The sequence below is a fragment of the Panthera onca genome, chromosome A3 (assembly GCF_046562875.1).
Source record: "Panthera onca isolate mPanOnc1 chromosome A3, mPanOnc1 haplotype 2, whole genome shotgun sequence".
Classification (NCBI taxonomy): Eukaryota; Metazoa; Chordata; class Mammalia; order Carnivora; family Felidae; genus Panthera; species Panthera onca.
In genome coordinates this window covers 124603582-124616396 of record NC_138341.1, presented here as the reverse complement: position 1 = coordinate 124616396, position 12815 = coordinate 124603582, and the positions used below count along the sequence as shown (strand labels likewise).

The 12815-nt window shown below is 53.5% G+C and overlaps 1 protein-coding gene across 1 annotated transcript; it reads left to right on the top strand.

Moving 5' to 3' along the window:
- Window positions 1-310: 310 nt before the first annotated feature.
- On the top strand, window positions 311-8802 carry KCNS1 (potassium voltage-gated channel modifier subfamily S member 1). The gene is made up of 4 exons (XM_060618899.2): window positions 311-445; window positions 1344-1403; window positions 2712-3740; window positions 6271-8802. Exons 3-4 carry the CDS (start codon window positions 2715-2717, stop codon window positions 6739-6741), a joined length of 1497 nt encoding a protein of 498 aa, XP_060474882.1. The 5' UTR covers window positions 311-445; window positions 1344-1403; window positions 2712-2714; the 3' UTR covers window positions 6742-8802.
- The last annotated feature ends 4013 nt before the right edge of the window (window positions 8803-12815 follow it).

Below are 12815 nucleotides of genomic sequence, written 5' to 3'. Positions count from 1 at the left end.
TGTCAAGGGCGCAATTAAGGAAGGGATTATTACTGCTGTTGTTGTTCCTTTGTAGGCAAAACCTGGGCTGAAATCCCTCCCTAGTGGCACCTCAGTCTCCTAAGTGACCCCTCCTCCCCTGGCCCCTGACTGGGGGGAGGGGGATGTTCCTGGCTGTTGGGCCCAGTCTCCAGCCACCATCTCCACCCAATCGAGTCAGGAATAGAAACCACCGCCTCCGACAGCCCGCGGTCTCCCTCCCTCCCTCCCCCGGCAGCGATCGATGTGGCCTCCCCCGCGGGGGACAGAGGAAGACAGGGAAGGAGGGGCGGCGGGGCCTCCGGCAGCAGCGAGGTTCGGCGGCGCCGCTGGGACAGAGACGATCCCGGCCTGGCCAGCGGCTCCCCAGCCACGGAGCCCTCGGGGACTGAAGCACCTGGTGGGCGCCCTGGAGGGGCCTTGACAGGTAAGGGACCTCCCCTGGGGAGGGGCGTGGCCCGGGGCGGGGGCTGCACAGTGGGAGGCGAGGGTGGGGGCACTGCCTTTTCAGCTCCAGAGTCCCCTCCTTGAGACCCTCCCCCTCGCCTGGAGGGAGCGCTGTGGGGTGGCAGTGACCTGGGGTCGGTCCTATTGGTTCATCTGTAAAATGGGATTAGAAAACCTCCCTAGCAGGGTCGGTGTAGGCATTGAACCGAGTGAAGCTGTATATAGAGCCCTGCGAACAGCACATAGTAGGTGCTCAAAATAAGTTTGTGGAGAGAGCCTTCAATGGAAAAGCCTAGTTTCCAACCTTAACTGTGTGCCATGGACTAGCTGGGTGATGTTGAGCAAGTCATTTAATCTTTCTTACTGATATTCAGATTCTTGTTAGGGAAGGTTTGTTGAATTCATGATCTCATAATCATAGAGCAGGAAGGTGAGTTCCAGAAAGAGAAAGGGATTTGCCCACCGTTATGTAGCTATAATGGGTGATGCAACTGGGTTAGAAGCTTCATCTTTTGACACCAGGTGCAATGGAGGAGGTGGGAGTGGAACTGCGTCCGCGTCCCAGGTATTTACTGTGCACAGATTATGAACCAAGGGCCGTGCTGCCCATAAACATCTTGCCATAGTTAAGCCTCATAACCTCTCAAGGGAAGTGTGATGTCCTCCAGTTTACAGATGGGGAAACTGAAGCTCAGAACGCAGCCCCTCAAGGTCAACAGTCAGCAAATGGCAGACTCAGAATTTGAACCTAGCTCTGACCAGAAGAAATTGCAAATGATTAACATTTATTGAGCACCAACTGTGTTCCAGGGGCTTTGCACATGCATTCACGGTAAGCTTTCACCCTAAGTGCTATTGCTACTTTCCCTGTTCTATAGATAAGAGAACCAAAGCCGAGAGCAGGAGGAGACTGGCCTGAGGACGCAGAAGTGACGGAGGTAAGGACACCACCCTGATCCCGACCAGCTTAACACCAAGCCCAGGGTGAGTGAAGGGCACCCCACCTGGCTCCTTGCCAGGCACCAGGCCAGCCGCTCGATGGTGTACATTCCACCCTGGGAAGCGGGCATTGCTGATGGGATGGGGCAGATGGGATTACTGAGGATCAGGAGGTGAGTCACTAGCCGTCAGTCCCAGTAGAGTTCGGAGACGTGGGCAGTGGAAGGACCCAACATCTTCTGGGGTCAACTAAGGCGAAGCACTTTCCCCATAAGCTACTTTAGTCCTCCAGCCTGCCTTGGGTAGGTGCTGTTGTCTGCATTTGGTATTGTGTAGGAAACTGAGACCTGGAGAAAAGCATCTTCCTCAAGGCCCTGGGGGGCATCAGGGATGGAGATAAACCCAGGTTTGGCTGACTCTGGGAGACAGTGAAACAGGTGGATAATTTACCGAACCCCTTCTGGGAGCCAGGCCTGATAAAGACAATAGTTCAATTAATCTTTTTAACCACACTTGGAGGTGGATCTTTTTATCTCCACTTGACCGAAGCTCAGGGAGGTGACAGGACTTGTCTCTGGTCACAGAAGACAGTGTGTTCCATCTGACTGACTCCAGAGATGCTTCAAATGGTCTAAGCCAACGGCTCTCAAATTTGACCATGTATCAGAGTCACCCTCCGTGCTTGTTAAAACCCTAACTGCTGGACTCCATCCCCACAGTTTCTGATTCAGTAAGTCTAGAGCAGGCTGAGAATTTGCATCGTTGACAAATTCCCAGGTGGCACCGATGCTGCAAGTGCAGGGGACACACTTTGAGAACTACTGGTCTAAACTGATTCTCCCAACACCCCCCCCCCCCCAGGGGTGGTCAGTATTACTATCCCCATTTTGCAGAGGAAGGAACTGAGTTTCAGAGTGCTCATGTGTCCAAGATCCCACATTAAGCCCCTGGCATATGAAAATCCAAGTTTGGAAAAGGGAGACATCCTATCTGAGCACACCCTGGGGTGCCAGGACATCCTGCCATTCAGTCACTTTCATAACCCCCAAGATAGATCCCAGCATTTGTTCCGTGCCATTGAAATGGGGGGGTGGGGGTGGGGGACAGGCTCAATGATTTAGCCAAAGACTCTGAGTCGGGGGAGTGAGGGGCATTCAAACCCTAGTCTGAGATCAGAGGGCACTTACCTCCCGAGCGCCGTCTGCACACCAGAGCTGGTGGAGGGGGCAGGAGGGTTAAACCGGGCCTCCGGAAGTCAGGCCCGGGGACAACCCCCGCTCCGCATCCCGCCCTCCCCGTGTCCACAGGCCATGGTGAGCGAGTCCCCGGGGCCCGGCGCCCGCGTGCCCTGGCGGCGGAGCGACGAGGCGCTGCGCGTGAACGTGGGCGGCGTGAGGCGGCGGCTGAGCGCACGCGCGCTGGCCCGCTTCCCGGGCACGCGGCTGGGCCGCCTGCAGGCCGCGGCGTCCGAGGAGCAGGCGCGGCGCCTGTGCGACGACTACGACGCGGCGGCGCGCGAGTTCTACTTCGACCGGCACCCGGGCTTCTTCCTGGGCCTGCTGCACTTCTACCGCACCGGCCGCCTGCACGTGCTCGACGAGCTGTGCGTCTTCGCCTTCGGCCAGGAGGCCGACTACTGGGGCCTGGGCGAGAGCGCGCTGGCCTCCTGCTGCCGCGCGCGCTACCTGGAGCGGCGCGTGGCGCGGCCGCGCGACTGGGACGAGGACAGCGACACGCCGAGCAGCGTGGACCCGTGCCCCGACGAGATCTCCGACGTGCAGCGCGAGCTGGCGCGCTACGGGGCCGCGCGCTGCGGCCGCCTGCGCCGCCGCCTCTGGCTCACCATGGAGAACCCCGGCTACTCTCTGCCCAGCAAGCTCTTCAGCTGCGTCTCCATCGGCGTGGTGCTGGCCTCCATCGCCGCCATGTGCATCCACAGCCTGCCCGAGTACCAGGCCCGCGAGGCGGCGGCCGCCGTGGCCGCGGTGGCCGCGGGTCGCGGCACGGAAGGCATGCGCGACGACCCGGTGCTGCGGCACCTCGAGTACTTCTGCATCGCCTGGTTCAGCTTCGAGGTGTCGTCGCGCCTCCTGCTGGCGCCCAGCACGCGCAACTTCTTCTGCCACCCCCTCAACCTCATCGACATCGTGTCGGTGCTGCCCTTCTACCTCACGCTGCTGGCCGGCGTGGCGCTCGGCGACCGGGGCGGCGCGGGCGGCGAGGACCTCGGTGACCTGGGCAAGGTGGTGCAGGTGTTCCGCCTCATGCGCATCTTCCGCGTGCTCAAGCTGGCGCGCCACTCCACCGGGCTGCGCTCTCTGGGCGCCACGCTCAAGGTACGGCCTCTGGGGCCCCGCGAGGAGGTTGGGGGGGGGGGGGAAGGGGGGGAGGTGGGGAGGTGGGGGGGGTTGCAGGTGGGGGTGACCAGAGGACAGGTTAGCAGGTGAACTTACAAGCGCGTGGTGTCCAGGCACACAGTGATCCAAGGCGACATTCTGTTCCTGTGCCAGGCACAGGGCTGGACACCAGGTGTACACGTCATATCTTTTCTGATGTTCCCAGCAGCCCTGGGAGGGCTCTTTCCCAGGGGTGAAAACTGAACACGGAGGTTTGCTTTTCTTTAAAAAAAAAGAAAAGAAAAGAAAAGAAAAAGCAGGGGGTGGGGCGCCTGGGTGGCTCAGCCTGTTAAGCATTCAACTTTGGCCCAGGTCATGATCTCACGGTTAGTGAGTTCGAGCCCCGTGTCAGGATCTGTGCTGACATCCCAGAGCCTGCAGCCTGCTTCAGACTCTGTCTCCCTCTCTCTCTGCCCCTCCCCCCACTCGCACTCTGTCTCTCTCAAAAATAAACATTAAAAATTTTTTTAATTAAAAAAATAAGACAAAGGTCACTTTTGGTCTGTCAAATATCAGATAATAAATAAGTGCAGAAATTTGCAAAGCAGAATGCTAAATGCCTTCTCCGCTGAGCCTTTCCTCTGGCATTATCAGGGGGCACAGATATTGTAGGTCACCCTTGACGGGCCAAATCTAGCAGCAGCCCCAGAGCTAACACTTACTGAGTGTTAATTCTGTGCCAGTTTTACATCCATTATCGACATTCTGAGGACAACTTCCTCAGGAAGATGCGGTTATTTATTCCCTTCCCGTAGATGAACAACCTGAGGTTGGAAGGTTGGCTTTTTAAAGCCTGGTTGCAATTTACTGAGCACCCTCCTTCTGCCGGGCCTTGCACTGGGGTGAATCACTGCCCTGGCAAGCTTAACCTTGAAGGGGTGAACTTAGCCTCGTGTGGAGAAGGAGGAGATATGAACAATTTGGACAAAGGCCTGGAGAGAGAACAGGATGAACGCTGGGGTGGATGTGGGGGGGACATGGAGGGAGGGGTGTCAGTTGATGAGGCTGATGAGGTGAGAGGGACAGGGTACTGAAGGGCCATGGACTCTTGGACCAGGATTTTGAACTTTATCCCGAGTATTAGGAGATGGAGCCTGTGAGGGGTTCAAGCTGGGGCAAGTATTACTGTCACTACTTTGCAGATGTGGAAACTGAGGCTCCAAGAGGGGACAGGACTTGTGAGAGGTTCCTGAGTAAGTTGCAGAGCCCAGAGAAGAACCCAGCTGTGCCTGACGCCATGACCTCCTGCTCTTTCTCCTAAAGCTCCGTGCAACCCTCCTGACGATCCCTAGACAACCCCTTCTACTCATGGCTTCCTAAAGCCCTTTTCATGCCCTGGAGGCAAGACAGCCAGGAAGCTGGGTACAGGCAGGATGACGTGAGCAGAATGCTGGGGCATCGGGCATGTACGTGGGATTCAGTATCTGTCCAGGGAAGACCCCTTTGCCCCAGAACTCTGCCTTGTCTCCAGCCATGCAGGGATCCAGGGCCTGATATCACCAGCATTTTCTGCAAGGAGGGAGAAGGATATTGATGGAGGCTGCCAGATTCCAGGACACGGGTGTAAGTCTCCAGGTGACAGCCTTGCTCCTCAAAGCAAGGCCCTTGACCAGCAGCAGCTTTCTCGTTACCTGGAAACTTGCTTAGAAATGCAGAATTTCCAGCCCTACCCCAGACCCGCTCGATTGAGTTCTGCCTTTTTAACAAGATCCCAACATGATTCCTCCACACATTACAGTTTGGGACTAGGGGACTGCAGTTCTAGGCTAGGAGTCTCAGCCTCAGCACTATTGATATCTGGGGGGAGATAATTCTTGGTTGTGTGTGTTGGGGGCGGGGGGATGGCTATCCTGGCATCGTAGGATGTTTAACGGCATGTCCGGCCTCTGTCCAGTAGATGCCACTAGCACACCTGTCCCAGTTGCGACAAGCAAAAGTGTTTAAGGACTTTGCCATATGTTCCCTGGGGCAGATTGCCGTATTTGCGAACCACTGCTTGGCCTCAGGGGTAGGCAGGTGCATTCAGGAACGCGTATCCTGTCGGCTTCCTCGAGGGGCAGAATGTGTTTTTGTACTTGTCAGAAATGAGATAGACCAGTCAAAAGTACATGAAACCAACGCTTTGCATTGTGGAACCCAAACTGTGGTCCCCCCTTGGTTCTGCAACTGTGGAAGAGTCACAAGCTTCTTATTCACTGGCTGGTGCCACCAGTGCCCCCTGCATTAGAAGAAACCACTATGGCTTAGTGGGTGCCCTGGACAACAGAAGTTAGGCCTGGAGCTGGCTGCCTCTTGTAGATGAAAGATCTTAGTTTGGAGTCAAGGGACCTGGGTCTTGGCATCAGCTGTACTTTGCTCTGTGACTTTGGACCTGCCCCTTCTACTCTCTGGGCCTCAGTTTCCTCATATGCTCCATACCAGGTCTGTGAGCCCACCCGGCTCTGACTTGGCTTCCTGCATCCTCTTCCAGCACAGCTACCGCGAGGTGGGCATTTTACTGCTGTATCTGGCCGTGGGCGTGTCCGTGTTCTCCGGTGTGGCCTACACAGCCGAGAAGGAGGAGGACGTGGGCTTTGACACCATTCCCGCCTGCTGGTGGTGGGGCACGGTGAGCATGACCACTGTGGGCTACGGGGATGTGGTGCCCGTGACGGTGGCTGGCAAGCTGGCAGCCTCAGGCTGCATCCTCGGGGGCATCCTGGTGGTGGCGCTCCCCATCACCATCATCTTCAATAAGTTCTCTCACTTCTACCGGCGCCAGAAGGCTCTGGAGGCTGCTGTGCGCAACAGCGACCCCCGGGGGTTTGAGGATTTGCTGAGCAGTGTGGATGGGGTGTCGGAGGCGTCTCTGGAGACCTCCCGTGAGACCTCCCAGGAGGGAAGGTCTGCAGACCTGGAGGCCCAGGCCCCGAGTGCACCTGCAGACTCTCAGGTTTATTAAAGCCAGGGCTCAGTGTCCTCCTTCCCACACCCCTACAGTCAGCTGAAACAGCAGAGATCCTTCCCTGCTTACATGGTTCATGGTGGCCTCACTGCTCAGGATCACTCCCCCAGCCCTGAGAAATGGGGACTGGGTCCCTTCCTCTAAAGGCCCAGGTTAGGATGGTGTCACCCTAGGTTCTGTGAGCCTGGAGAACAGCCCAGAGACTTTCGTAAACGAACCTCCAAGCTACTGTGAAGCAGGCATGTGCTACAGAGAAAGTCAAAAGGATGCTAACGGGTCATGAACACTCCCTGCCTGTCAGCCCTATCACACTCAGCCCTGTGTTGGAGGATGAGAATTGGCCCCATTTCGCAGATGAGGAAACTGAGGCTCAGAGAGGTGCAATGACTCGCCCAAATGTCTCCCAGTTAGAAGTCGTGGAGCCAAGTTGGGAATCCAGACTCTTTGGTCGACCAAGCCAGTGTTCCTTCCATGCTGTCTTTCTTCTGCCCTCCTAAAGTTTGCATGTGGTTTTAGGGGGTTCATGAATCCTGAGAAGATCCTCTATCAGGGCTAGGGAAAGGCCCAGACAGAGGATTCAGATGTAGGAGTGCTGGACCTCAGCTGTGGTCCCTTTCCATGAGATTCTTTTTTTTTTTTTTAATGTTTATTTATTTTCGAGACAATGTGAGACACAGAATACAAGCAGGGGAGGGGCAGACAGAAGGAGACACAGAATCTGAAGCAGGCTCCAGGCTCTGAGCTGTCAGCCCAGAGCCCGACGCGGGGCTTGAACTCACGAACCACGAGCTCATGACCTGAGCTGAAGTTGGACGCTCAACCGACTGAGCCACTTGGGCGCCCCCTTTCCCATGAGATTCTAACGGCAGTCGGCTCTCGGTGAGGTTTGGGAGGAAGGAAGAAGAGCTGCCTTCCTAGCTGCTGTGTGAGCTTTGCTGAGCAATAGTCTTACAGCTTCCCGCCAGGGCTGGCTTGAGATACAGACCCTGGAGGGGCCCCTGCCTGTGGCCTGAGGTCTAGACCCAGCTCTGCTAGGACACAGTGTGGGAGGTGGACACCCCATCTCCAGGTCCCAGCCCACCTGTCACAAGGTCACAGTCTGTGCCCCGGAGGGAGATGAAAGCCAAATTCAGCAGGGAGTCACCGATTTAAAGCCAGCTCAGCTCTGAGAGGTTGGTGGCAAGAAGCTGCTATGCATGGACACCTGTGACCCCACTCTGCTGTCCCCAGTCTGTGGCAGTTCCCTTCTTTGTGCCACATAGGCCTCCAACCCTTCCTTGAGTTACCGTCCAGGCAGACGCTTGAGACCTCTGCTCCTTTTGACCAGCTCCAGCCCTTCATCCTTGCCGAGGACTTATCCCTTCTACTCACCTGCTGAATCCTTCCTACTTACTGAGACGTTGGGAGGGAAGGACACCCGTAGCGCCATTTACATACTGTTTCTAGGACACTCATCACTGTACTGTCCTTGGCTGGCCACGGCTCTGTGCGCCGCCACCCCCCACATGCTGCATTTCAACACAGAAGACGTGTGGTGGAATCCAGGCTTGGTGCGGAGTAGGTGCTTAGTGACTACCTAATGAATACCTACTGATGGATCAGCCAGTTCGAACAGCACACTGTGTGTCAGGCGCCGGGAAGGAAGAGGAAATGACCAGAGAGGCCTTGCCCTTGAAAGGGTATGGACAGGACCGAACAGCATGTCCTTTGGTCCTGCCCCCGGTTCCTCCTTACTTTACGAGGCTTTTACGGCCATTTCTCTGTAGATTCTTCACTCACGCATTCAACAAATATCATTGGAAGACTCACAAGCCGGGGCTTCATGTGTGGCCTGCAGAGGCGTTTTATTTAGCTGAACAGTACATTTAGTATATTTTTTTCATTCAAATGCCTTTGGGTGAGGTATGTACTTTCCAGTTCCCCATAGCGTCTCCCCCGAAACACACACACACACACACACACACACACACACACACACTCTACTGTGGTAGTCCCGCTGCTTCTCAGATTTACTTGCCACACCTGTCCTCTGATTCATTGACTGCTAGGTTCAAGAGATATAACGGGGAACCAATATATATATATATATATATATATATATATATATATATATATATATATTCAAGAAGCTTACAGACTAATGAGGGAGATGGATTTTAATCCAGTAATCACAGAGATGTGTAACAGTGAGCTGTATACTGAGTCCAGGAACTCCAGGCACACATGTAGCAGGGACCGTTAACGGGGGTCAGAGAAGACTTTCTTGAGGGTGACCATACAAATGAATCGTTAATTAGGCAGCGGGGGTTCCGGGAAGCATTTCCAAGCACAGGGCACAGCCACGGGCAGGCCTTGGGTATGACGTGATAGGCCCCCGCGTATGGTTGGAATCCGAGTCTCCAGCCTGAGCAGAGATTGGAGCGGCGCCTGACCCCCCGCGTCCATACCAGCCCTCCCGCAGGCTCACCCCCGTATGCACCGCCCTTCCTGAACCGCTGAACGTGTCAAAGAGCCAGGTAGCTTCCAGACTTTCTCATCCCACAGACAAGTCCGTAAAGCCGGTATGGAGAAAGCTCCGGGGTGAACTGACCAGCCTGCATCCCTCCCCAGGTGTGTGTCATCCTGGCAGAAAAGCGACAACTCACTCTCACTCCCACTCCTGTGTGTCTGTGAAAACTATTATGCAAATAAAGAGGTGGGGCACAGGGACCTGTTTCTGCCTGTACTGGAGCTGGCTGCCCCCCCGTGCGTGTGTGCTGAGTGAATGGGGAGGGTGGGGAGGCGTGTGGAGTGACTCCTTCCACATCCTCTGGTTCCAGTCTTGAGTTTGGCACAGGACGCAAGTGACAGGAATCCGGTGGGAACTAACTTGGTCAAAAAGAGTGACTCATTATAAATAAGTGATGAGCAACCATCACAATTATAGTCCTTTGGTTACAAGCAACAGAAACGGACTCTCTTAAGGAAAAAAAAAATTTATTGGAAGGTGTATTCCTTTCCTGTTGATGGCGTAAAACAATAGAAATTTGTTCTCTGACAGTCTGGAGGCCAGAAATCTAAAATCAAGGTGTCAGCAGGGCCGCGCTCTGAGGCTCCAGGGGTGAATCTTCTTACCTCTTCCAGCTTCAAGTGGCTGCCAGTGTTCTAGGCTTGTGGCTGCATCCCTCCATTCTCTGCCTCTGCCCTGATGTCACCTTTTCCTCCTGCGTGTGTGGGAGTCTCCCAGTGCTCCTCTCATAAGGACTTGTGTGATGGCATGTAGGACCCCCCACCCGAGCTAATCTAAGATGATTTCAAGACCCTTAGCCTAATCACATCTGCAGAAAGACCCTTTTCCCAAATAAGGTAACATTTACAGGTTCCAGAGAATAGGACTTGGACATATCTTCAGGACCACCATTCTGCGCACTACAGAAGGGTACCAGTGATGCTCACCCGTCAAAGGAAAAGCTGGCTGGCCAGGCCTCAGGACACGCAGGAATGAGGGGAACTCTGAGGACCTCAGTGGTGGGACCCATGAGCCTTCTGCCTACGGCACCGCCAGCTAAATGCTCAGCCTTCAGCGGCCTTCCTCCCCTGTGTCATTCCGCGCCCAGTTCCGATCCCAGCCTGCCTTGAGTCCCACGCCTCTCCCTTGGTGGAAGGGGGCAGGGCACCTGGGCCACGTGGGATGGAAGAAAGGTAGTTACCCAAAAGAAAAGGCCATGTGACGTCACCAAAATAAAGGGGAGGGATGTTAGGCAAAAAGAGCAGGTTGTCCCCAACCCTTGGCTGCCCAGCACATTATATGCTCACATCTTCTCTCCATAAGCACAGTCTAAAAAAATGTTTGTAACATAAGGAAACTATCTTGTATATAACGGAAAACACACTTGGTGTGTTTGGGCCCTATTAATGTGATTTAATCAGTATAGTGGATCAGTTTGATGTCTTGTGGAATAGGACAAAGTCAGAGATCTAATCAAATCTTTCCAGAGCAGAACTGGTGAACCAAAGTATCCCTGAGTCAAACAGTAGAGGAAAACTGTTCTCTCTTCCAACTATTAGCAAAAGGCTTCCAGTGGTTTGTGTTTCTTGGAATAGAAAATGAAACCAATAGATGCATATTAGCTCCAGAGATGGTAAGGAATACATATCTAACACAGCAGTTAAAATTGGAGTTGTCACTTCATTAAAATCATCCACGGCCATTTTCCAAGATCCATCTAATTTTACACCAGCCAAACAGGGGAAACTAATGGTGTTTTGATGGGAGTCATCACCCTGCAGGGTCTTTATTGGAGGTACTAATCTCTGCAGCCTCCCCCAAGATGCGGTACCATTCTGAGTTTTCCATTTCAAAATAGTCGTTCAATTGGATTCCATTGGCCTTTTATATTATAATGGCCTCCCTGGGTCAGGGAGCCAACGTGGGGATCTTTTCCAGCTGTCACTCAGAAACTGGAGATCCAGCCCTCCAGTGACATGGACGAGGGCCAAAATCTGACTTTTCACATGATGGGTGGACCTACAGTGGTACTCTCAGACCCAGGAAATTGGCCTTGATTCAAAGTCTTCGTCCAATGCCTCCTGAAAGGTTTGAGTATTTCCCTTTCTTCTCCCAGTTCCCCCGGTGAATGACCACAGGCGTTTTTGGAGAAAGCAAGACAAATGTTGCCATTACCCTCGTGTGGTAGTATAGCGGACATGCTTCCCAAGGGCAAGTAGCATATCCTTCATTAAGGGGCTTTAGATCAGTAAATGAACTCAAGCCTAGGTGTTAGGCGATGGTTGCAGTGATGTAAGTTGGGACTTTTTTTTTTTTTTTGCCAGGACTAGGTTTTGTTTTGCTTTGCTTTGTTTTGCTTTGTTTCTTATGTTTTATTCATTACTCAAATCAAGTAAGACTGGTGGTCACCTTTACCTCTTCGGGGCCCTCTAGCAGAGATCCTGCCTCCTTCAGAACCTGCTGAATATCATGACGACCACTTCACTTCATTTCTGAGGCACTTCAATGCCACCCCCTGGCCTCCCACACCTCTCCATTCTCCCTCCCGTCTGAGGTCAGTGAACCCATTTCACTGCAGTTGCAGCCCCACCACCAAGCTCTCCTGCTGTAGACTTTCCTCAAAGCAAAGGTGAAGTGTTCTGGGTTCAGGGAAGGCCATAGAGATATTAATGGGAAGGAGGCACAAAATAAATCCAGTCTTCAGAAACTTTTGAATCCTTTCCTCTACGTGATGCCCAGGGGTTTCGGGCCTTTACCTTGCATTTCATGTGGGCCAGCACTTGGTCCAAGTTTGCTTTAGCCAACCCATCAATGGTCAGAACGCGGCCAGCTCCTGGAGCTAGCACAGAGAATGCCGGATCCCTGACCCGTGCATCCCTACCAAGGAGATCAGCCTGGTCCAACATTACATTTCCCCTCCCCTCATCAAGCACCACAAAAATCCATTCTCACAAATACTGCCCAGATTTCCACTGGTATCAGTGAACAGATTTTTGCAGTTCTGTATGTGTCCAAGATTCTTTCCTACTCAGTCTGTTTTTCACACTCCAGGCCAAAACTCATCCCCACCATCCCGGGAGCTTGGGAGCTTTCTCCACAAGGAAGGTAGGGACTGCTTCCACCCAGTGTTTGAGATCGCCTTGGATTTCTCCCACATTCTCTTGCGTGGCTGTTCTGCTGGTCATAAGCCACACATAAAAGTGTAGCCGGCCTGTCAAATCAGCAACCGGCATAATCAGTTACCAACTTTGGTTTTTGGAGATCTCAGCCCTATCGCAGGTCATGAAGTTCTTTTCACTGTGGTCATAGAAATGTTCTATGACCGCCACCCCCAAATTATATTTTGGCTTGCTTTGTTGACTTTCCGTTTACATTATTCTATGCAGTTAGAAACAAAACATTCTATCCCACAGCCTGGGCATTTCTCATCTCAAAATTGAACTGTGACAGAAGCTATCCTTTCTCTGAGAGCCACATTCTCAGTGGTCAAATGATACCAAGTAGTACAGGAAACAATCCTTTCCTGCTGTATATACTGTGGGCTGCTCTTCAGGACCAGAGCAACAGCAGCAACTTCCCACTG